The 14,849-nt window shown below is 48.1% G+C and overlaps 1 protein-coding gene across 1 annotated transcript; it reads left to right on the forward strand.

The window, feature by feature from the left end:
* Positions 1 to 799: 799 nt before the first annotated feature.
* On the forward strand, positions 800 to 3,875 carry LOC135972474 (uncharacterized). Its single transcript, XM_065550582.1, has 2 exons — positions 800 to 1,352; positions 2,395 to 3,875. The coding sequence occupies exons 1-2, from the start codon at positions 815 to 817 to the stop codon at positions 2,802 to 2,804; spliced, it is 948 nt and encodes a 315-aa protein (XP_065406654.1). The 5' UTR covers positions 800 to 814; the 3' UTR covers positions 2,805 to 3,875.
* Positions 3,876 to 14,849: the final 10,974 nt, after the last annotated feature.

Here is a 14,849-nt window from a genome sequence, read left to right on the forward strand (position 1 = left end):
GCACTCTTTTCTGGCTTACTGCACAGCTCCATAGCACAGTTGACTAACAAGGCCAGAATTAGACATCTGAGACCTCTTCTTTCACTACTCAACTTTGCAGATGCCTCTGTGATGCTTTGGGATTCAAGCCAGACCAGTAAGGGGTTGTGTCCCAACCTGCCCTGTAACCCTGGGTGCCTCTGTGCTGTGCAGTTTTGGCTCAGACCCCTGATACCAACAGCCTGCTTCCAGCACACTAACCTCACACTAGCTTCCACCAGCTTGGTTACTCCTTGCAGGGTGACACCAATAGCCCTTCCAGTTGCGTGTTTCCCCAAAACAGTTTTCTCTGCAGTGCTCAACACCTCTCACTCTAGCACTCATAAAACCTTATCAAGTTCACTGCTCCTTTAAAGACACAGTACACAGCACTAGCCTGAGAATTTTACTCTTTGGCCTGGTCTACACTACGACTTTAATTTGGATTTAGCAGCCTTAATTCGAATTAACCCTGCACCCATCCACACAACGACGCCATTTAATTCGAAATAAAGGGCTCTTTAAATTGATTTCTGTACTCCACCCCGACGAGCGGAGTAGCGCCAAAATCGATTTTAGCATTTCGAATTAGGGTTAGTGTGGCCGCAATTCGATGGTATTGGCCTCCGGGAGCTGTCCCAGAGTGCACCATTGTGACCGCTCTGGACAGCAATCTGAACTCGGATGCACTGGCCAGGTAGACAGGAAAAGCCCCGCGAACATTTGAATTTCATTTCCTGTTTGCCCAGCGTGGAGAGCACAGGTGACCACTGATAGCTCATCAGCACAGGTAACCATGCAGGCCAATAATCGAAAAAGAGCACCAGCATGGACCATACGGGAGGTACTGGATCTGATCGCTATATGGGGAGAGGATTCAGTGCTAGCAGAACTTCGTTCTAAAAGACGAAATGCCAAAACTTTTGAAAAAATCTCCAAGGACATGATGGAGAGAGGCCACAATAGGGACTCAGATCAGTACCATGTGAAAGTCAAGGAGCTCAGACAAGCCTATCAAAAAACAAAGGAGGCAAACGGTCGCTCCGGGTCAGAGCCGCAGACATGCCGCTTCTACGACGAGCTGCATGCAGTTCTAGGGGGGGCAGCCACCACTACCCCACCTGTGACCGTGGATTCCGGGTCAGGGATAGTCTCATCAGCTACACCTGAGGATTCTGCGGATGGGGAAGAGGAGGAGGAGGAGGAGGAGGACGAGCTTGCAGAGAGCACCCAGCACTCCATTCTCCCCAACAGCCAGGATCTTTTTCTCAGCCTGACTGAAGTACCCTCCCAAGCCAGTATCCAAGACCATGACCCCATGGAAGGGACCTCAGGTGAGTTTACCTTTTAAAATATAAAACTTGTTTTAAAAGCAAGCGTTTTTTAATGATTACTTTGCCCTGAGGACTTGGGATGCATTCGCGGCCAGTACAGCTACTGGAAAAGTCTGTTAACGTGTCTGGGGATGGAGCGGAAATCCTCCAGGGACATTTCCATGAAGCTCTCCTGGAGGTACTCCAAAAGCCTTGCCACAAGGTTTCTGGGCAGTGCAGCCTTATTCCGTCCTCCATGGTAGGACGCTTGCAGCAAGTAATCTGGTATCATTGCCTGACAAAGCCTGGCAGCGTATGGTCCCGGTGTTTGCTGGCATTCAAGCAACATCCGTTCTTTATCTTGCTGTGTAATCCTCAGGAGAGTTATATTGCTCATGGTAACCTGGTTGAAATATGGGAACTTAATTAAGGGGACAGATGTGGCCGTTCCTACTGGGCTGTTTGCCTGTGGCTGAAAAGAAATCCTTCCCTGCAGTTAGCCAAGCGTGGGGGGGGGGGGGGAATTGGCCCTGAGCTTTTCGCGTTTGGCTAGCAGGGATCTTCCCTGTTACCAGCCACGCGGTGGGGGGAGGGGTACAGCGATCATCCCAGAGAATTCATGGTGGGAGGGGGGGCAGGGGGGTTAGTTTGGTTCCTGCAGGGATCTTCCCTGATACCAGCCATGTGGTGGGGGGAGGGATAAAGCGATCATCCAGAGAATTGGATGGGGGGGGTGGTTAGTTTGTTTTCTGCTGCTGCTGAATGTTAACAGGAAAACCACAGCACTCAACGGGCTTTGCTTGGTATGTGGGAAAGGAAGGCACAGAAGCCGAAAGACAATGGCTTACCATGGCCGCATGCAAGTCGAATTCTGTTGCCTGGACCTGTGATCTCTAGCAGCAAAGCCACAGGCACTCAATATTAAGAGGCAAAATGCGACCTTGCACAGAAATCACATGTGCTATGTAATGTGAATAGTGTTGGTCACCGTGAAAGAGTATAAGCATTGTTCTGCAAAATGTATCTTTTTAAAAAATTCTCTCTTTTTTTCCCCTCCCTACAGCAGCTGCAAATTCTTCAAGCCTCCCTCCTCCGTCCCGAAGGCTATCACAGATAAGGCGTCGGAAAAAGAAGACGCGAGACGAGATGTTTGCAGAAATCATGGAATCCACCCGCAGTGACAGAGCTCATCTGAATGAGTGGAAGGACACGGTTTCAAAGTATAGGAAAGAAGCCAGTGAACGTGAGGACAGGAGAGACCAACGTGAGGACAGGAGAGACGCTCGAGATGAGAGGTGGCGGCAGGAAGATCAGAGGAGGCAGGATGCAATGCTGGGGCTGCTGCGTGAGCAAACAGACATGCTCCGGCGTCTGGTGGAGCTTCAGGAACGGCAGCAGGAAAACGGAGTGCCGCTACAGCCCCTGTATAACCCCGCTCCCCATGTTCCATATCCTCCTCACCCAGACGTGTAAGAACGCGGGGGGGCGGCGGGGGGGGCTCCGTACACCTTCCCATTCCACCCCAGTGGACAGCCCAAGCAAAAGGCCGTCATTTTTTTAACCTTTTTTTAGTGGCCTTTTCCTTCCCACCGATCCTCCTCCCAAACCCCATCCGGGTTCCCTCCCTCTTTTTATAATCTATTAATAAAGAATAAATGATTTTTAAACGATAGTGACTTTATTTGGTTTGAAAGCAAGCTGGGGGAAGGGGGAGGGTGGGTTCCTTACAGAGAATGAGTCAATAAAGGGGGCGGGTTTTCATGAAGGAGAAACAGATATTTCACACTGTAGCCTAGCCAGTCATGAAACTTTCAAAGCTTCTCTGATGCACAGCGCTTCCTGGTGTGCTCTTCTAATCGCCCTGGTGTCTGGCTGCGTGTAATCAGCAGCCAGGCGATTTGCCTCAGCCTCCCACCCTGCCATAAAGGTCTCGCCATTACTTTCACAGAGATTGTGGAGCACACAGCAAGCAGAAATAACAATGGGGAGATTGGTTTGGCTGAGGTCTGAGCAAGTCAGTAACGATCACCAGCGACCTTTTAAACGGCCAGATGCACATTCTACCACCATTCTGCACTTGCTCAGCCTGTAGCTGAACAGCTCCTGACTCCTGTCCAGGCTGCCTGTGTATTGCTTCATGAGCCATGGCATTAAGGGGTAGGCTGGGTCCCCAAGAATAACTATTGGCATTTCAACATCCCCAATGGTTATTTTCTGGTCCGGAAAGTAAGTCCCTTGCTGCAGCCCTTTAAACAGAGTAGTGTTCCTGAAGACGCGAGCATCATGAACCCTTCCCGGCCAGCCCACGTTGATGTTGGTGAAACATCCCTTGTGATCCACAAGTGCTTGCAGCACCATTGAAAAGTACTCCTTGCGGTTTATGTACTGGGTACCCTGGTGCTCCGGTGCCAAGACAGGGATATGGGTTCCATCTATCGCCCCACCACAGTTAGGGAATCCCATTGCAGCAAAGCCATCCACTATGACCTGCACATTTCCCAGAGTCACTACCTTTCGTAGCAGCACCTGAGTGATTGCTTTGGCTACTTGCATCATAGCAGCCCCCACAGTAGATTTGCCCACTCCAAATTGATTCCCGACTGTCTGGCGTTGCAAGCTTCCACAGGGCTATCGCCGCGCGCTTCTCAACTGTGAGGGCTGCTCTCATCTTGGTATTCTGGCGTTTCAGGGCAGGGGACAGCAAGTCACAAAGTTCCATGAAAGTGTCCTTACGCATGCGAAAGTTCTGCAGTCACTGGGAATCATCCCACACCTGCAACACTATGCGGTCCCACCAGTCTGTGCTTGTTTCCCTTGCCCAGAATCGGCGTTCCATGGATAGAACCTGCTCCATTAACAACATGATCTCCAAAGCACCGGGGCCCGCGGTTTGACAGAATTCTGTGTCCGTGTCCATGTCCATGTCCTCATCACGCTTGTCGCTGCGCTGCCGCCGCCGCTGCCTCCTCGCCTCGTTTTTCTGGTCCTGGCTCAGCATAAACTCCACGAGAACGCGCGAGGTGTTTACAATGTTCATGACTGCTGTCTTGAGCTGAGCGGGCTCCATGCTTGCCGTGGTATGGAGTCTGCAGTGTTCACCCAGGAAAAAAGGCGCGAAATGGTTGTCTGCCGTCCGTTGCTTTCATGCAGGGAGGGAGGGAGGGGTGAGGCTGTACCCAGAACCACCTGCGACAATGTTTTTTGTCCCATCAGGCACTGGGATCTCAACCCAGAATTCCAATGGGCGCGGGAGACTGCGGGAACTATGGGATAGCTATGGGATAGCTACCCACAGTGCAACGCTCCAGAAATCGACGCTAGCCCTGGTACTTGGACGCACACCGCCGAATTAATGTGCTTAGTGTGGCCGCATACATTCGACTTTATACAATCTGTTTCCCAAATTTGAATTATATAAATTCGGATTAATCCCGTAGTGAAGACATACCCTTTGGTACTAAACACTGCACTTAGATGGTTGTGTAATAAAGCAAGATGACATTTATTAACAAAGAACAGATATTTAAGTGGTGCAAAGTAGAGGGAATAGAGATAGAAATGGTTACAAACAAGTAAAAATATGCTTCTGAGATTAAAAAAACCTTAACTTAATCTTACTTTGAACAAAAGATTCTAGTTTCTCATCACATTTTTTTCCCAACATGATTGGCCAGTTCTTAGCCAGGATCCAATCACAGAGCCCAAAGCACTTGGTTTCTTTGATTCTTCAGGTGAAGGATAACTATTGGGTTCTCTCCTCTCCCTTTTTACAGTCCAGTTAAACCTTTGAAATGTATTTGATAAATAAGCCCACAGTTTCTCTCTCTTGCTGTGGTATAGATGCCATGCTGTCTTTCCCCTGCTTGTTAGTTTGATAGCTTTGTTTACCTTATATATCAATGTACTGTCATTGTCTCTGCCTGACAACCAGGCTGGTCAGGAAGCAAATACACATTTCTTTGATTAGGACAGACTGGGCTTATGCATAGTGTGCCAAACACATTTCAAGAACAGAATGCTAGTATATATCCAGAAGTCTTTCTACATACCCTATGCAATGATTTTCAAGACCAGCATGTTATCAATTTGTATACGATACCTTACACCTTGCAGAGAGACAGTTTATGACAACAGTGTGTTAGGTATAGTGAATATGTCAGGCCTGACAAGAGTTGTTGACACAAGAGTAGTGAACCACCAATAGGCCTGTGTCACATCCTCCCAAGGAGATTCTATCTGGGTCCTTTTGCAGCCGGGCCAGCTTTCGTTGTGGATAGCCTAGAAGCCCTGCTGGATCAGATCCTAAGTATTTTATCAAATAGGTCTCTGCACACTGTTTGGGTTTATATAATTTTTTTATCCAATTCTGTAAGTGATCTTTTTAATCATCTAAATTAGATTATATTAAACAATAAAAAATAATTTAGCAAAATATTTGTCCAGAGAGACACTATGCTTTCAGCAGATAATCATTTTACAAAGACAGCGCAATTTGTTATCAAAAAGATAAACCTGAGCTTCATCTGTAATTATGGGAAAAAAGCATCTCAGTGTCAAAGTCATCACTCCAATCTGGTCCAAATCCGTGATTTATATTGAATTTCAGGGCCTCTTCCATACAGTGACTGCAGCTGTGATCGACACTGGTTAGCGGTGCAGTCATCTTAACTGATTACAAGTTATAGTTTGGTTTGTGCTTACACAACATCTTTTCTGTTTTTGCCTCCTCAGCTAGCACTCTCCCGAACCATAGTTTTAGGAGTGCATTCTGGGACATTCAACAGTGAATCTATGCGGCTATTGTTGCCAATGACTATAAGTATTTTTTCAGATCACCTCCCTTTCATCCTAATATTATGTGGTTTTCTTATGCAAGTCCCATAATCCATCCACAGTAGTCACAGTATCCATTTTTAAATCATAGTGACTTGCCTGGCACTTCAGGTTTGTTTTACTTCGAAGCTTATGGAGTTTGTAACTTGACAGGCTGAAAGAAGAGCAGGATGGAAATGGTTACACCACCCCAGCAACCCTGGGGTGGTCCCTGAAATGGAAGTAGAGGCAAATGAAGAGGGTTTGTCAAACCTACTTGTGAGGAGAGCAGACTTTAGGCCAAACTAAGCTCCACTCATGGAGCATCTCATCCTGCTGTCTGGATTAACAGTGACTAGATAACTGCTGCAGGTGACCAAGACCAATCTGGACTTTGTGTGGAGCTGGCAGCATCCTTGCAATGGAAAAGTCACCAATATGAGATCTGGTGTCTCTGAAGACAAGAAAGTTGCCATAGCAATCTGGAGCTGAGACATGAACACTGACTACTGCTCCCTTCATTTTTGTTCCTCTACTCTGTACTTTTTCCTTTTCTAATGTATCTTTTTTGATATGGGATGACCAAAACTGGATGCAGGCTTCAAGGTTTGGGTGTACCATGGGTTTATATGGTGGCATTATCCCTTTCCTAAGGCTTCCTAACAGTCTGTTAGAATTTTTGTCTGCTGCTGCACATTGAGCATATGTTTTCAGAGGACTATCCTCGATGACTCCAATATGTTTCTTGAGTGGTAACGGCTAATTTAGACTTCATCAGTGTGTATGTATAGTTGGGATTATGTTTTCCAATGTACATTACTTTGCATTTATCAACAATGAATTTCATCTATTTTGTTGCCCAGTGTCGTGGGGTAGGTACACCCCATCACGGGGTGTCGGATTGTGTGGATTCCCAAAATGGCTATTTGGGGACCCAAGTGGCCTGGGTCTAGGTGGCAGCCCTGCAGCTCAGGGCAATATAGCCCAATGCCAGAGTCAGTAATGCCATCCTTCTGCTCAGGCAGCACGGCCGAGGGCCCAAGTCTGCATGTCAGCCCTGCAGCTCAGGGCAGTATGGCCCAATGGCCTGAGTCAGTGGGGCTGTCCTGTGGTTCAGGGCAGCACAGCCTAGAGGCCCAAGTCTGTGTAATAGCTACATTTGCCCCTCAGGGTGTCGGCTGCCCTGGTGGTGGGGCAGCTGGAGTAGGCGGACCCGGACTCATCCATCTCCACTGGGTCGCGGCCCAGGGCACTTTCACCCGATACTACAGTCCCATTCCCTTGGCCACTTCCTACCCTTCCTTCCAGTGTTTGTAATCTTATGGCCTCTGCTGTCTTTCTTCCATCAGCAGTTGACTGGGGGTCCGCTGGAGTCTCAGCCCAGCTGGGCTTCTATGTCCTGGAGCTCCGGGAGTCTCACGGCAGGACCCTGCAACACATATCTGCTCTCATCGATGGCCAGCCCAGACTGAGCTGAGCTACTCCCTTTCATATCCTGGTCCCAGTTGGAGCATGCCCAGTAGGGGTGAAGGGGCATGGCTTCCTTGGCCTACGGATTGTGCTTAACCCCTGCTGAAGCAATGCGGGGTTGGTACACCCCATCACACCCAGTCTTGTCAGCTCCCTGTGTAACTCATCACAGTCAGCTTTGGACTTAGCTATCTTGAATAATTCTGTATTGTCTACAAACTTTGCCACCTCACTATTCACCCTGTTTTCGGATCATTTATGAATATATTAAACGGTAAAGGTCCCAGTACAGATCGTTTGGGGACCCCCCTCTTTATACCTCTCCACTGTAAAAACTGACCATTTATTCCTACCCTTTGCTTCCTATCTTTTAACCAGTTATTGATCCATCAGAGGACCTTCCCTCTTATCCCATGACTCCTAACTTTACTTAAGAACCTTTGGTGAGCAACCCTGCCAAAGGCTTTCTGAAAGTCCAAGCATACTATATCCATTGGCTTACCCTTGTCCACATGTTGACCCCCTCAAAGAATTCTAATAGATTGGTGAGGCATGATTTCCCTTTACAAAAACTATCTGGTGTATAAGCTAGAAAATAGTAAATTGTTTGGAAAGTTCTCCGTGAACTCAGAAAAAGATCAACAAAGGTACAAACTAATATAATGCCGTACATTCGCTAGATCACTAAGATTCAAACAAAGGAGTGGTGTACTGGTATCCCAACCCAGTTACCTAAATAAACTGGTTAATTGATTGACTTGTTTTTCACATGTTTGAAATGTATGGCATCTGTTAGCCATTATGAGGAGATAGAACCGGTAAACCAGTGGTACTAAATGGAAAATCACTCAATTTCTGCCTTCACCAGACTGTGCTTTGGTCACTACAAACGTGGGGAGCCATAGGTGCTGAGTATTCAATGTTGGAATTCGATGTGGCTTGCTGGAAACAGTCTGTGTGTTGCTGTATTTCACTCTTAAAATTACTAATTGTTGCTTGGACAAGAGGCAAATACAGGCTGCAGCTAGAAAAAGAGGTTTCTGGAGCTGATCTATAGCAGGAAGATGATTGTCTCCTTCACAGGAGGATAGCTCTGACCACACAAAAATAAAAAATATGGATGGATTGTGAGCCATGGATCTGTTACCATGCTATGTCTGGCTCCATCAATGCCACAAACAAAGTAAAAAGACCTCGCATAATATTTGAATCAGACACCTATTCACCCTGCTTCCCCATCATGCTTCAGCAGCTCATCTTGTTTAGATTCTTCATTGTCCATGAGATTAACTGGCTCTGTGGTCAATTTGATTGTGCGAGCCCAATCCAGTTACTCAAAACAAGGAATATCTGCTATCAGACCAGCTGTCTGCTGGTTTCTGGAGACCTTGGTCAATTTTTTAACCGGATTGTATTGAACTGTCACAAATTATTTTGTAACACCGTATAGCAATCCTTTGGATCTGTGGCGGTATATGCACGCCTCATCACCTGTTGAAGTGGATGATGGGTGTGCTGACAGAGCAGTTACAGTCTACCTGACTGTTTCAGGTCTCACCACGATAAGGCACAATGGTCAGATTCAAAAGGGTGGCCCTTGAGTTTAGGGCAGTGAGGCTATTGGCCAGCCTCAGTACCAGGACCCTGGTTTCAGGGCTGTGCAGCCTAGTGGCCAGAGTCAGAAGTGGGCCACCACCTAAGGGCGGGTGGTGGCAGGCAGATAGGGGGACCCGGCCAGTCCCTCTCACCGGGTCCCAGCCCAGGGCCCTGTCAGTAGTGAGTGTGGTCACCACCCAATCAGCGGGGATCATACTGCAACATGCTGACTTTCCTCGGGTGCGAGGTACCACTCACTCCACCCTCCTGAGCCACTTCCTACCGTGAGTCCTGAAACTAGGGTCCATTCGTCGTCGGGGTCTCTAAGCTCCTTGCTGCAGGTAGCTTGTTGGGACTCCGACTCCTGACTGGCTGTGGGCAACTGGTCTCTGGTCTGGGCCTCAGGCTCTCCAGTTCCTATTATCCTCCCCTGCTCCACCAGCACCCTTCTCTACCTCTCCTCCCCGCCCCCATCCATGCTCTCCACAGCAGCCCCTGGCCAGCAAGGGGTGGATGGGACATTGGGAAGGGCATTACTGTGAGCAGACATACAAGTCAACTGACACTGTGGCAGGCTCCTCCAAATCTGCGAGCAGCAAGAGCCAACGGGTGGAGCAGGCAACAGGAGCAGAGTTCAGGCTTGTGGGAGAGGAGCCACTGCTGCCGGGTGAGTGGGGGGATGTGCTCTGCCATCCCAACAAATATTTTCAGCAGCTGCTTATGTTTGCTATTGTGGCAGCTCTTGTACAGATCCTGCTAGCAGGCTCCTGCAAATGGCATGGCAATTAGGCTACAGCCCCACTCCCTTGCCCTACTTGCTTATAGTATGTAATCTTTCTTCTCCAGGAGACTAGCCCTTCTCTTTGGGTGCACCATTGATCTCATCCCAGGCTATTCCCTTGTGCCTGGGGTATTTAGGTTGCAATGGCTTTCTTCAGGTTTCTGCCCTTTAAGAGCCTGGACTTGACCTGGGCTTTGTACCTTAAGAGTTCACGAAAGGTCCCTCTCCAGTCCACCCTAGGGTTACCACCTTTGGAATGCAAAAAACCCAGCACTTACCCCTTCCCCAATGAGGCAAGCCCACTGCAACCCCTCCCCCCCATACTATCTAAAGCAAGGGTTCCCAAATTTGGTTTGCAGCTTGTTCAGGGTAAGCCCCTTGTGGGCTGCGAGAGGCTTTGCTTACCTGAGCATCCGCAGGTACGGCTGCTCACAGCTCCCAGTGGCTGTGGTTCATTTGACATTGGATATCCCAATATTTTGTGATAATAATGCAAATCTTTAGACCCACATAAAAACCCTGGCAGATAAAATTATTTTTCTGGCAACTGACACAATGGATTTAAAACAAAATGAAAAAAAAAATTGTCATGCACATCAAATGCTGGCCTGCTGGGAATCCTAGTCCACCCTGTTGCTTCACACAAGTTCTGCACAGACTTATCTCCTGCTGCAATATCTGCAGCTCACAGCCTGCTCCACACATTGCTGCTCTTCAGCTTCTGCTCCCTTGGTCAGATTCCTGCTCAGTGTGTAACTCCTCAGATTCCTTGCTCACCTCCTAGCTCACAGTGAGGCCCATCTAACAGCTCTCCTGGTTCCCTGCTCTCTCTCTTCCCCCCTCCCCACACACATGCACCCTTTCCCTGCTGGCCAGAAGAAGGGCCTGGGCCTGCTATAGGTTAATAGGAAAAGGATTGATGGGAATAATTCTTTTCCTGCTTAGCAGATTCATCACATCAGCCATTGGGCTTCAGGTGTAGCAAGGGAAGGTGATAGTTATAGCTTATGCCCAGGGACTCCTGGAGATCAGGCACAGTGGCACCTTTATTGTGTTGTAATGTAAAATGCGGGAAATCTAACTTCACAGAGTTCTAGTGGGAGAGAGGGAACTAGATTTACAGATTGCATTGGCAAGGTTAGAGTGCCCTTCCACCCAGAAATAAAATGCACGTGTCTAACTAGTTACAGGAACTAATCTGTGTGCCAGACTAGGCAGCTAGCCATTGCAATTCCTGGTTAGATTTGCCAGTAATTGACTGATTAATAAATGTACGCTGTGTGGACGTGAACTTTGCTTTTAACCAACTGCAACTTTAACTAATTAGAGGCCTGATAAAAGGCTTCTGTATAATCAAGGCCTTACCCTTTAAATATTCAACTCATACACCCTGGATTATAAATGCTTTCATCTAGTGAGGCTAGTGTTGACGTCACTAGGCATCACCCTAGGTAACTCGGGAGGGTGGAAGGCCACAAAGTGTCAATGAAGCCTTCCTGCACTAGGCCTAAGTGAACCAAACTCTATCCTTCCATGTTTAAACTCTAATCAACCTCAATTGGAATATGTAAGCAACCAGTTATCTGTGCTGGCAACAGTTTTGGCGCCCAACGTGGGGCTCGAGGCTGAAATTTAGCCTTGCCCGGACCCCTCTCGGAGGTCGACAGATTGCGGCGACGACCGACGCCCAGCGCGCACTGGTGACTTTACCGGGGGCCTCGGCGGAGACGTGGTTTGGTTGACCCCGGAGGGCACAACGGTGCAACGCGCTCAAGTAGTGGAGAAGCAGCTGCGGGCGACGGTGGGGAACCGGTCCCGTGGATAGGGCGACGGTGCAGAACCGGACCCTTGGATAAGGTAGGAACAGTCCAATGGGGACTTTATCTGTCTTGACCTGGGGACGCCCAGTGTCTACCTGTTATGACCTGGGGACGCCCAGTGTCTCCCTACGGGGCAGGGACAGAGTACTGCAGGCAGGGCAAGGTGTACACTCTTGGAATGAATTCTGGTGAATTGGAAAGTGTTTGGCGCAAATCCAATAACTAAAAGTAGATTAAAAAGATTCTGTACAGTAGACTGGCCTCAATATCAGCTAGAGGACCAGGAAAGGTGGCCACCGGAAGGATCACTTAATTATAATACGATCCTTCAATTACTTCTGTTTTGTAAGCAAATGGGTAAATGGAATGAACATATGTATGTACAGTTGTTTATGTTGTTAAGAGATAGGTTAGATATTTTGCAAAAGTGTAATTTGATTCCGATAGGTTCGGTAGTAGCTATTGTTAGTCCCGAGAACCCCCCCACAGCTGTAATGGCAGGTCCGGTGTCCCCTTCAGCTATCACACCCCCACCATATAAAGACAAGGTGTCTCAGGTCCCAGAGATTGCCCCCTTGGTGGAATTTTATCCGTTGATCACTGAGACCGTGGTGTCCAGACATGGCTCAGATAGGAATTAGGCCACTACTATGCAGGTTTACACCCATGTGCCTTTTAACCCAGTGGACCTAGCAGCCTTTAAGGCACAAGCAGGGGAATTCTCTATGAACCCAAGCAAGTCTATCTCGGTCTTTGAAGGGTGCCTGGCTAGCTGTAAGCCTGACTGTGATGATTGTAATGTCCTTATGCGGACCCTGCTGTCTGAGGTGGAGAGTAATCAGGTTGTGTCTAAAGAAAAGGAAAAGAGGCAAGCGAAAATGATGGTCACAGCAGTACAGGCCGGTGGCAGGGGAAAATTCCAGGAAGGTGGAAGGGGCCGGGGAATAAGAGGACGTGGGCACCCTGGCTCACAGGAAAGGTGTCTGGGTCGCAACTAGTGTGCCATATGCCGGAAGGAGGGACATTGGAAAAATGAGTGCCCCGAAAGGGAAGGTACCCCTATGATGGCAGCGGAGGATCAAGAATAGGGGTGTCAGGGGAGACGGACTATCCTGTCCCCAGAACCCTGAGTAAACATGAGGGTGGGAGGGGGGGGGTTCCAGGGCCAGAAAGTGGCACTCCACACGATGAAGAACTTCTTCGGGTACAGCATGTAGCCATTTACTTAGGTTATAGTGGGTACTCAACTTTAGTGTCAAGAATACCATCAACCGCTTATCTTGGTTTCTGGTTCTGTATAGATACCTGTTCGTCACTCTGCCTTCCATTTTGAGAGATGGGCTAGGAACTGACACCTGTCATTTTATGGGATTTTGCTGGGGAATTATGGGAGTTATTCAGGAATTATTGGAGTTAGAGGAATTGCAAAAGAAAAAGTCAGAGTTTCTCAAAAGCTCTCAGTAGATCATAGAATATCAGTGTTGGAAGGGACCTCATGAGGTCATCTAGTCCAACCCCCTGCTTATAGCAGGACCAATTCCCCACTAAATCACCCAGCCAGGGCTTTGTCAAGCCTGACCTTAAAAATCTCTAAGAAAGGAGATTCCACCACCTCCCTAGGTAACCCATTCCAGTGCTTCACCACCCTCCTAGAGAAAAAGTTTTTCCTAATATCCAACCTAAGCCTCCCTCACTGCAACTTGAGACCATTACTCCTTGTTCTGTCATCTGGTACCACTGAGAACAGTCTAGATCCATCCTCTTTGGAACCCCCTTTCAGGTAGTTGAAAGCAGCTATCAAATCCCCCCTCATTCTTCTCTTCCTCAGACTAAGTAATCCCAGTTACCTCAGCCTCTCCTCATAAGTCATGTGCTCCAGCCCCCTAATAATTTTTGTTGCCCTCCGTTGGACTCTTTCCAATTTTTCCACATCCTTCTTGTAGTGTGGGGCCCAAAACTGGACACAGTACTCCAGATGAGGCCTCACCAATGTTGAATAGAGGGGAATGAACACGTCCCTCGATCTGCTAGCAATGCCCCTACTTATACAGCCCAAAATGCTATTAGCCTTCTTGGCAACAAGGGCACACTGTTGACTCATATCCAGCTTCTCTTCCACTGTAACCCCAGGTTCTTTTCTGCAGAACTGCTTCCTAGCCATTCAGTCCCTAGTCTGTAACAGTGAATGGGATTCTTCCGTCCTCAGTGCAGGACTCTGCACTTGTCCTTCTTGAACCTCATCAGGTTTCTTTTGGCCCAATCCTCTAATTTGTCTAGGTCCCTCTGTATCCTATCCCTACCCTCCAGTGTATCTACCACTCCTCCCAGTTTACTGTCATCTGCAAACTTGCTGAGAGTGCAGTCCACGCCATCCTCCAGATCATTAATGAAGATATTAAACAAAACCGGCCCCAGGACCGACTCCTGGGGCACTCCACTTGAAACCGGCTGCCAACTAGACATGGAGCCATTGATCACTACCCGTTGAGCCCGACGATCTAGCCAGCTTTCTATCCACCTTATAGTCCATTCATCCAGCCCATACTTCTTTAACTTGCTGGCAAAAATACTGTGGGAGACTGTATCAAAAGCTTTGCTAAAGTCAACGAATAACACATCCACTGCTTTCCCTTCATCCACAGAGTCAGTTATCTCCTCATAGAAGGCAATTAGGTTAGTCAGCCATGACTTGCCCTTGGTGAATCCATGCTGACTGTTCCTGATCACTTTCCTCTCCTCTAAGTGCTTCAGAATTGATTCCTTGAGGACCTGCTCCATGATTTTTCCAGGGACTAAGGTGAGGCTGACTGGCCTGTAGTTCCCCGGATCCTCCTCCTTCCCTTTTTTAAAGATGGGCACTACATTAGCCTTTTTCCAGTCATTCGGGACCTCCCCCGATCACCATGAGTTTTCAAAGATAATGGCCTGCAATCATATCCACCAACTCCTTTAGCATCCTCGGATGCAGTGCATCCAGCCCCATGGACTTGTGCTCATCCAGTTTTTCTAAATAGTCCCGAATCACTTCTTTCTCCACAG

Source organism: Chrysemys picta, chromosome 6 (genome assembly GCF_011386835.1).
Source record: "Chrysemys picta bellii isolate R12L10 chromosome 6, ASM1138683v2, whole genome shotgun sequence".
NCBI lineage: Eukaryota > Metazoa > Chordata > Testudines > Emydidae > Chrysemys > Chrysemys picta.

What these genes read in the sequence shown, in the direction of transcription:
- LOC135972474 (XM_065550582.1), top strand. Translation starts at nt 815, where the DNA reads ATGCAGGCCAATAATCGAAAAAGAGCACCAGCATGGACCATACGGGAG. An exon ending in CCCCATGGAAGGGACCTCAG is followed by an intron (nt 1,353 to 2,394) that starts GTGAGTTTACCT and finishes CCCTCCCTACAG; the next exon opens with CAGCTGCAAATTCTTCAAGC.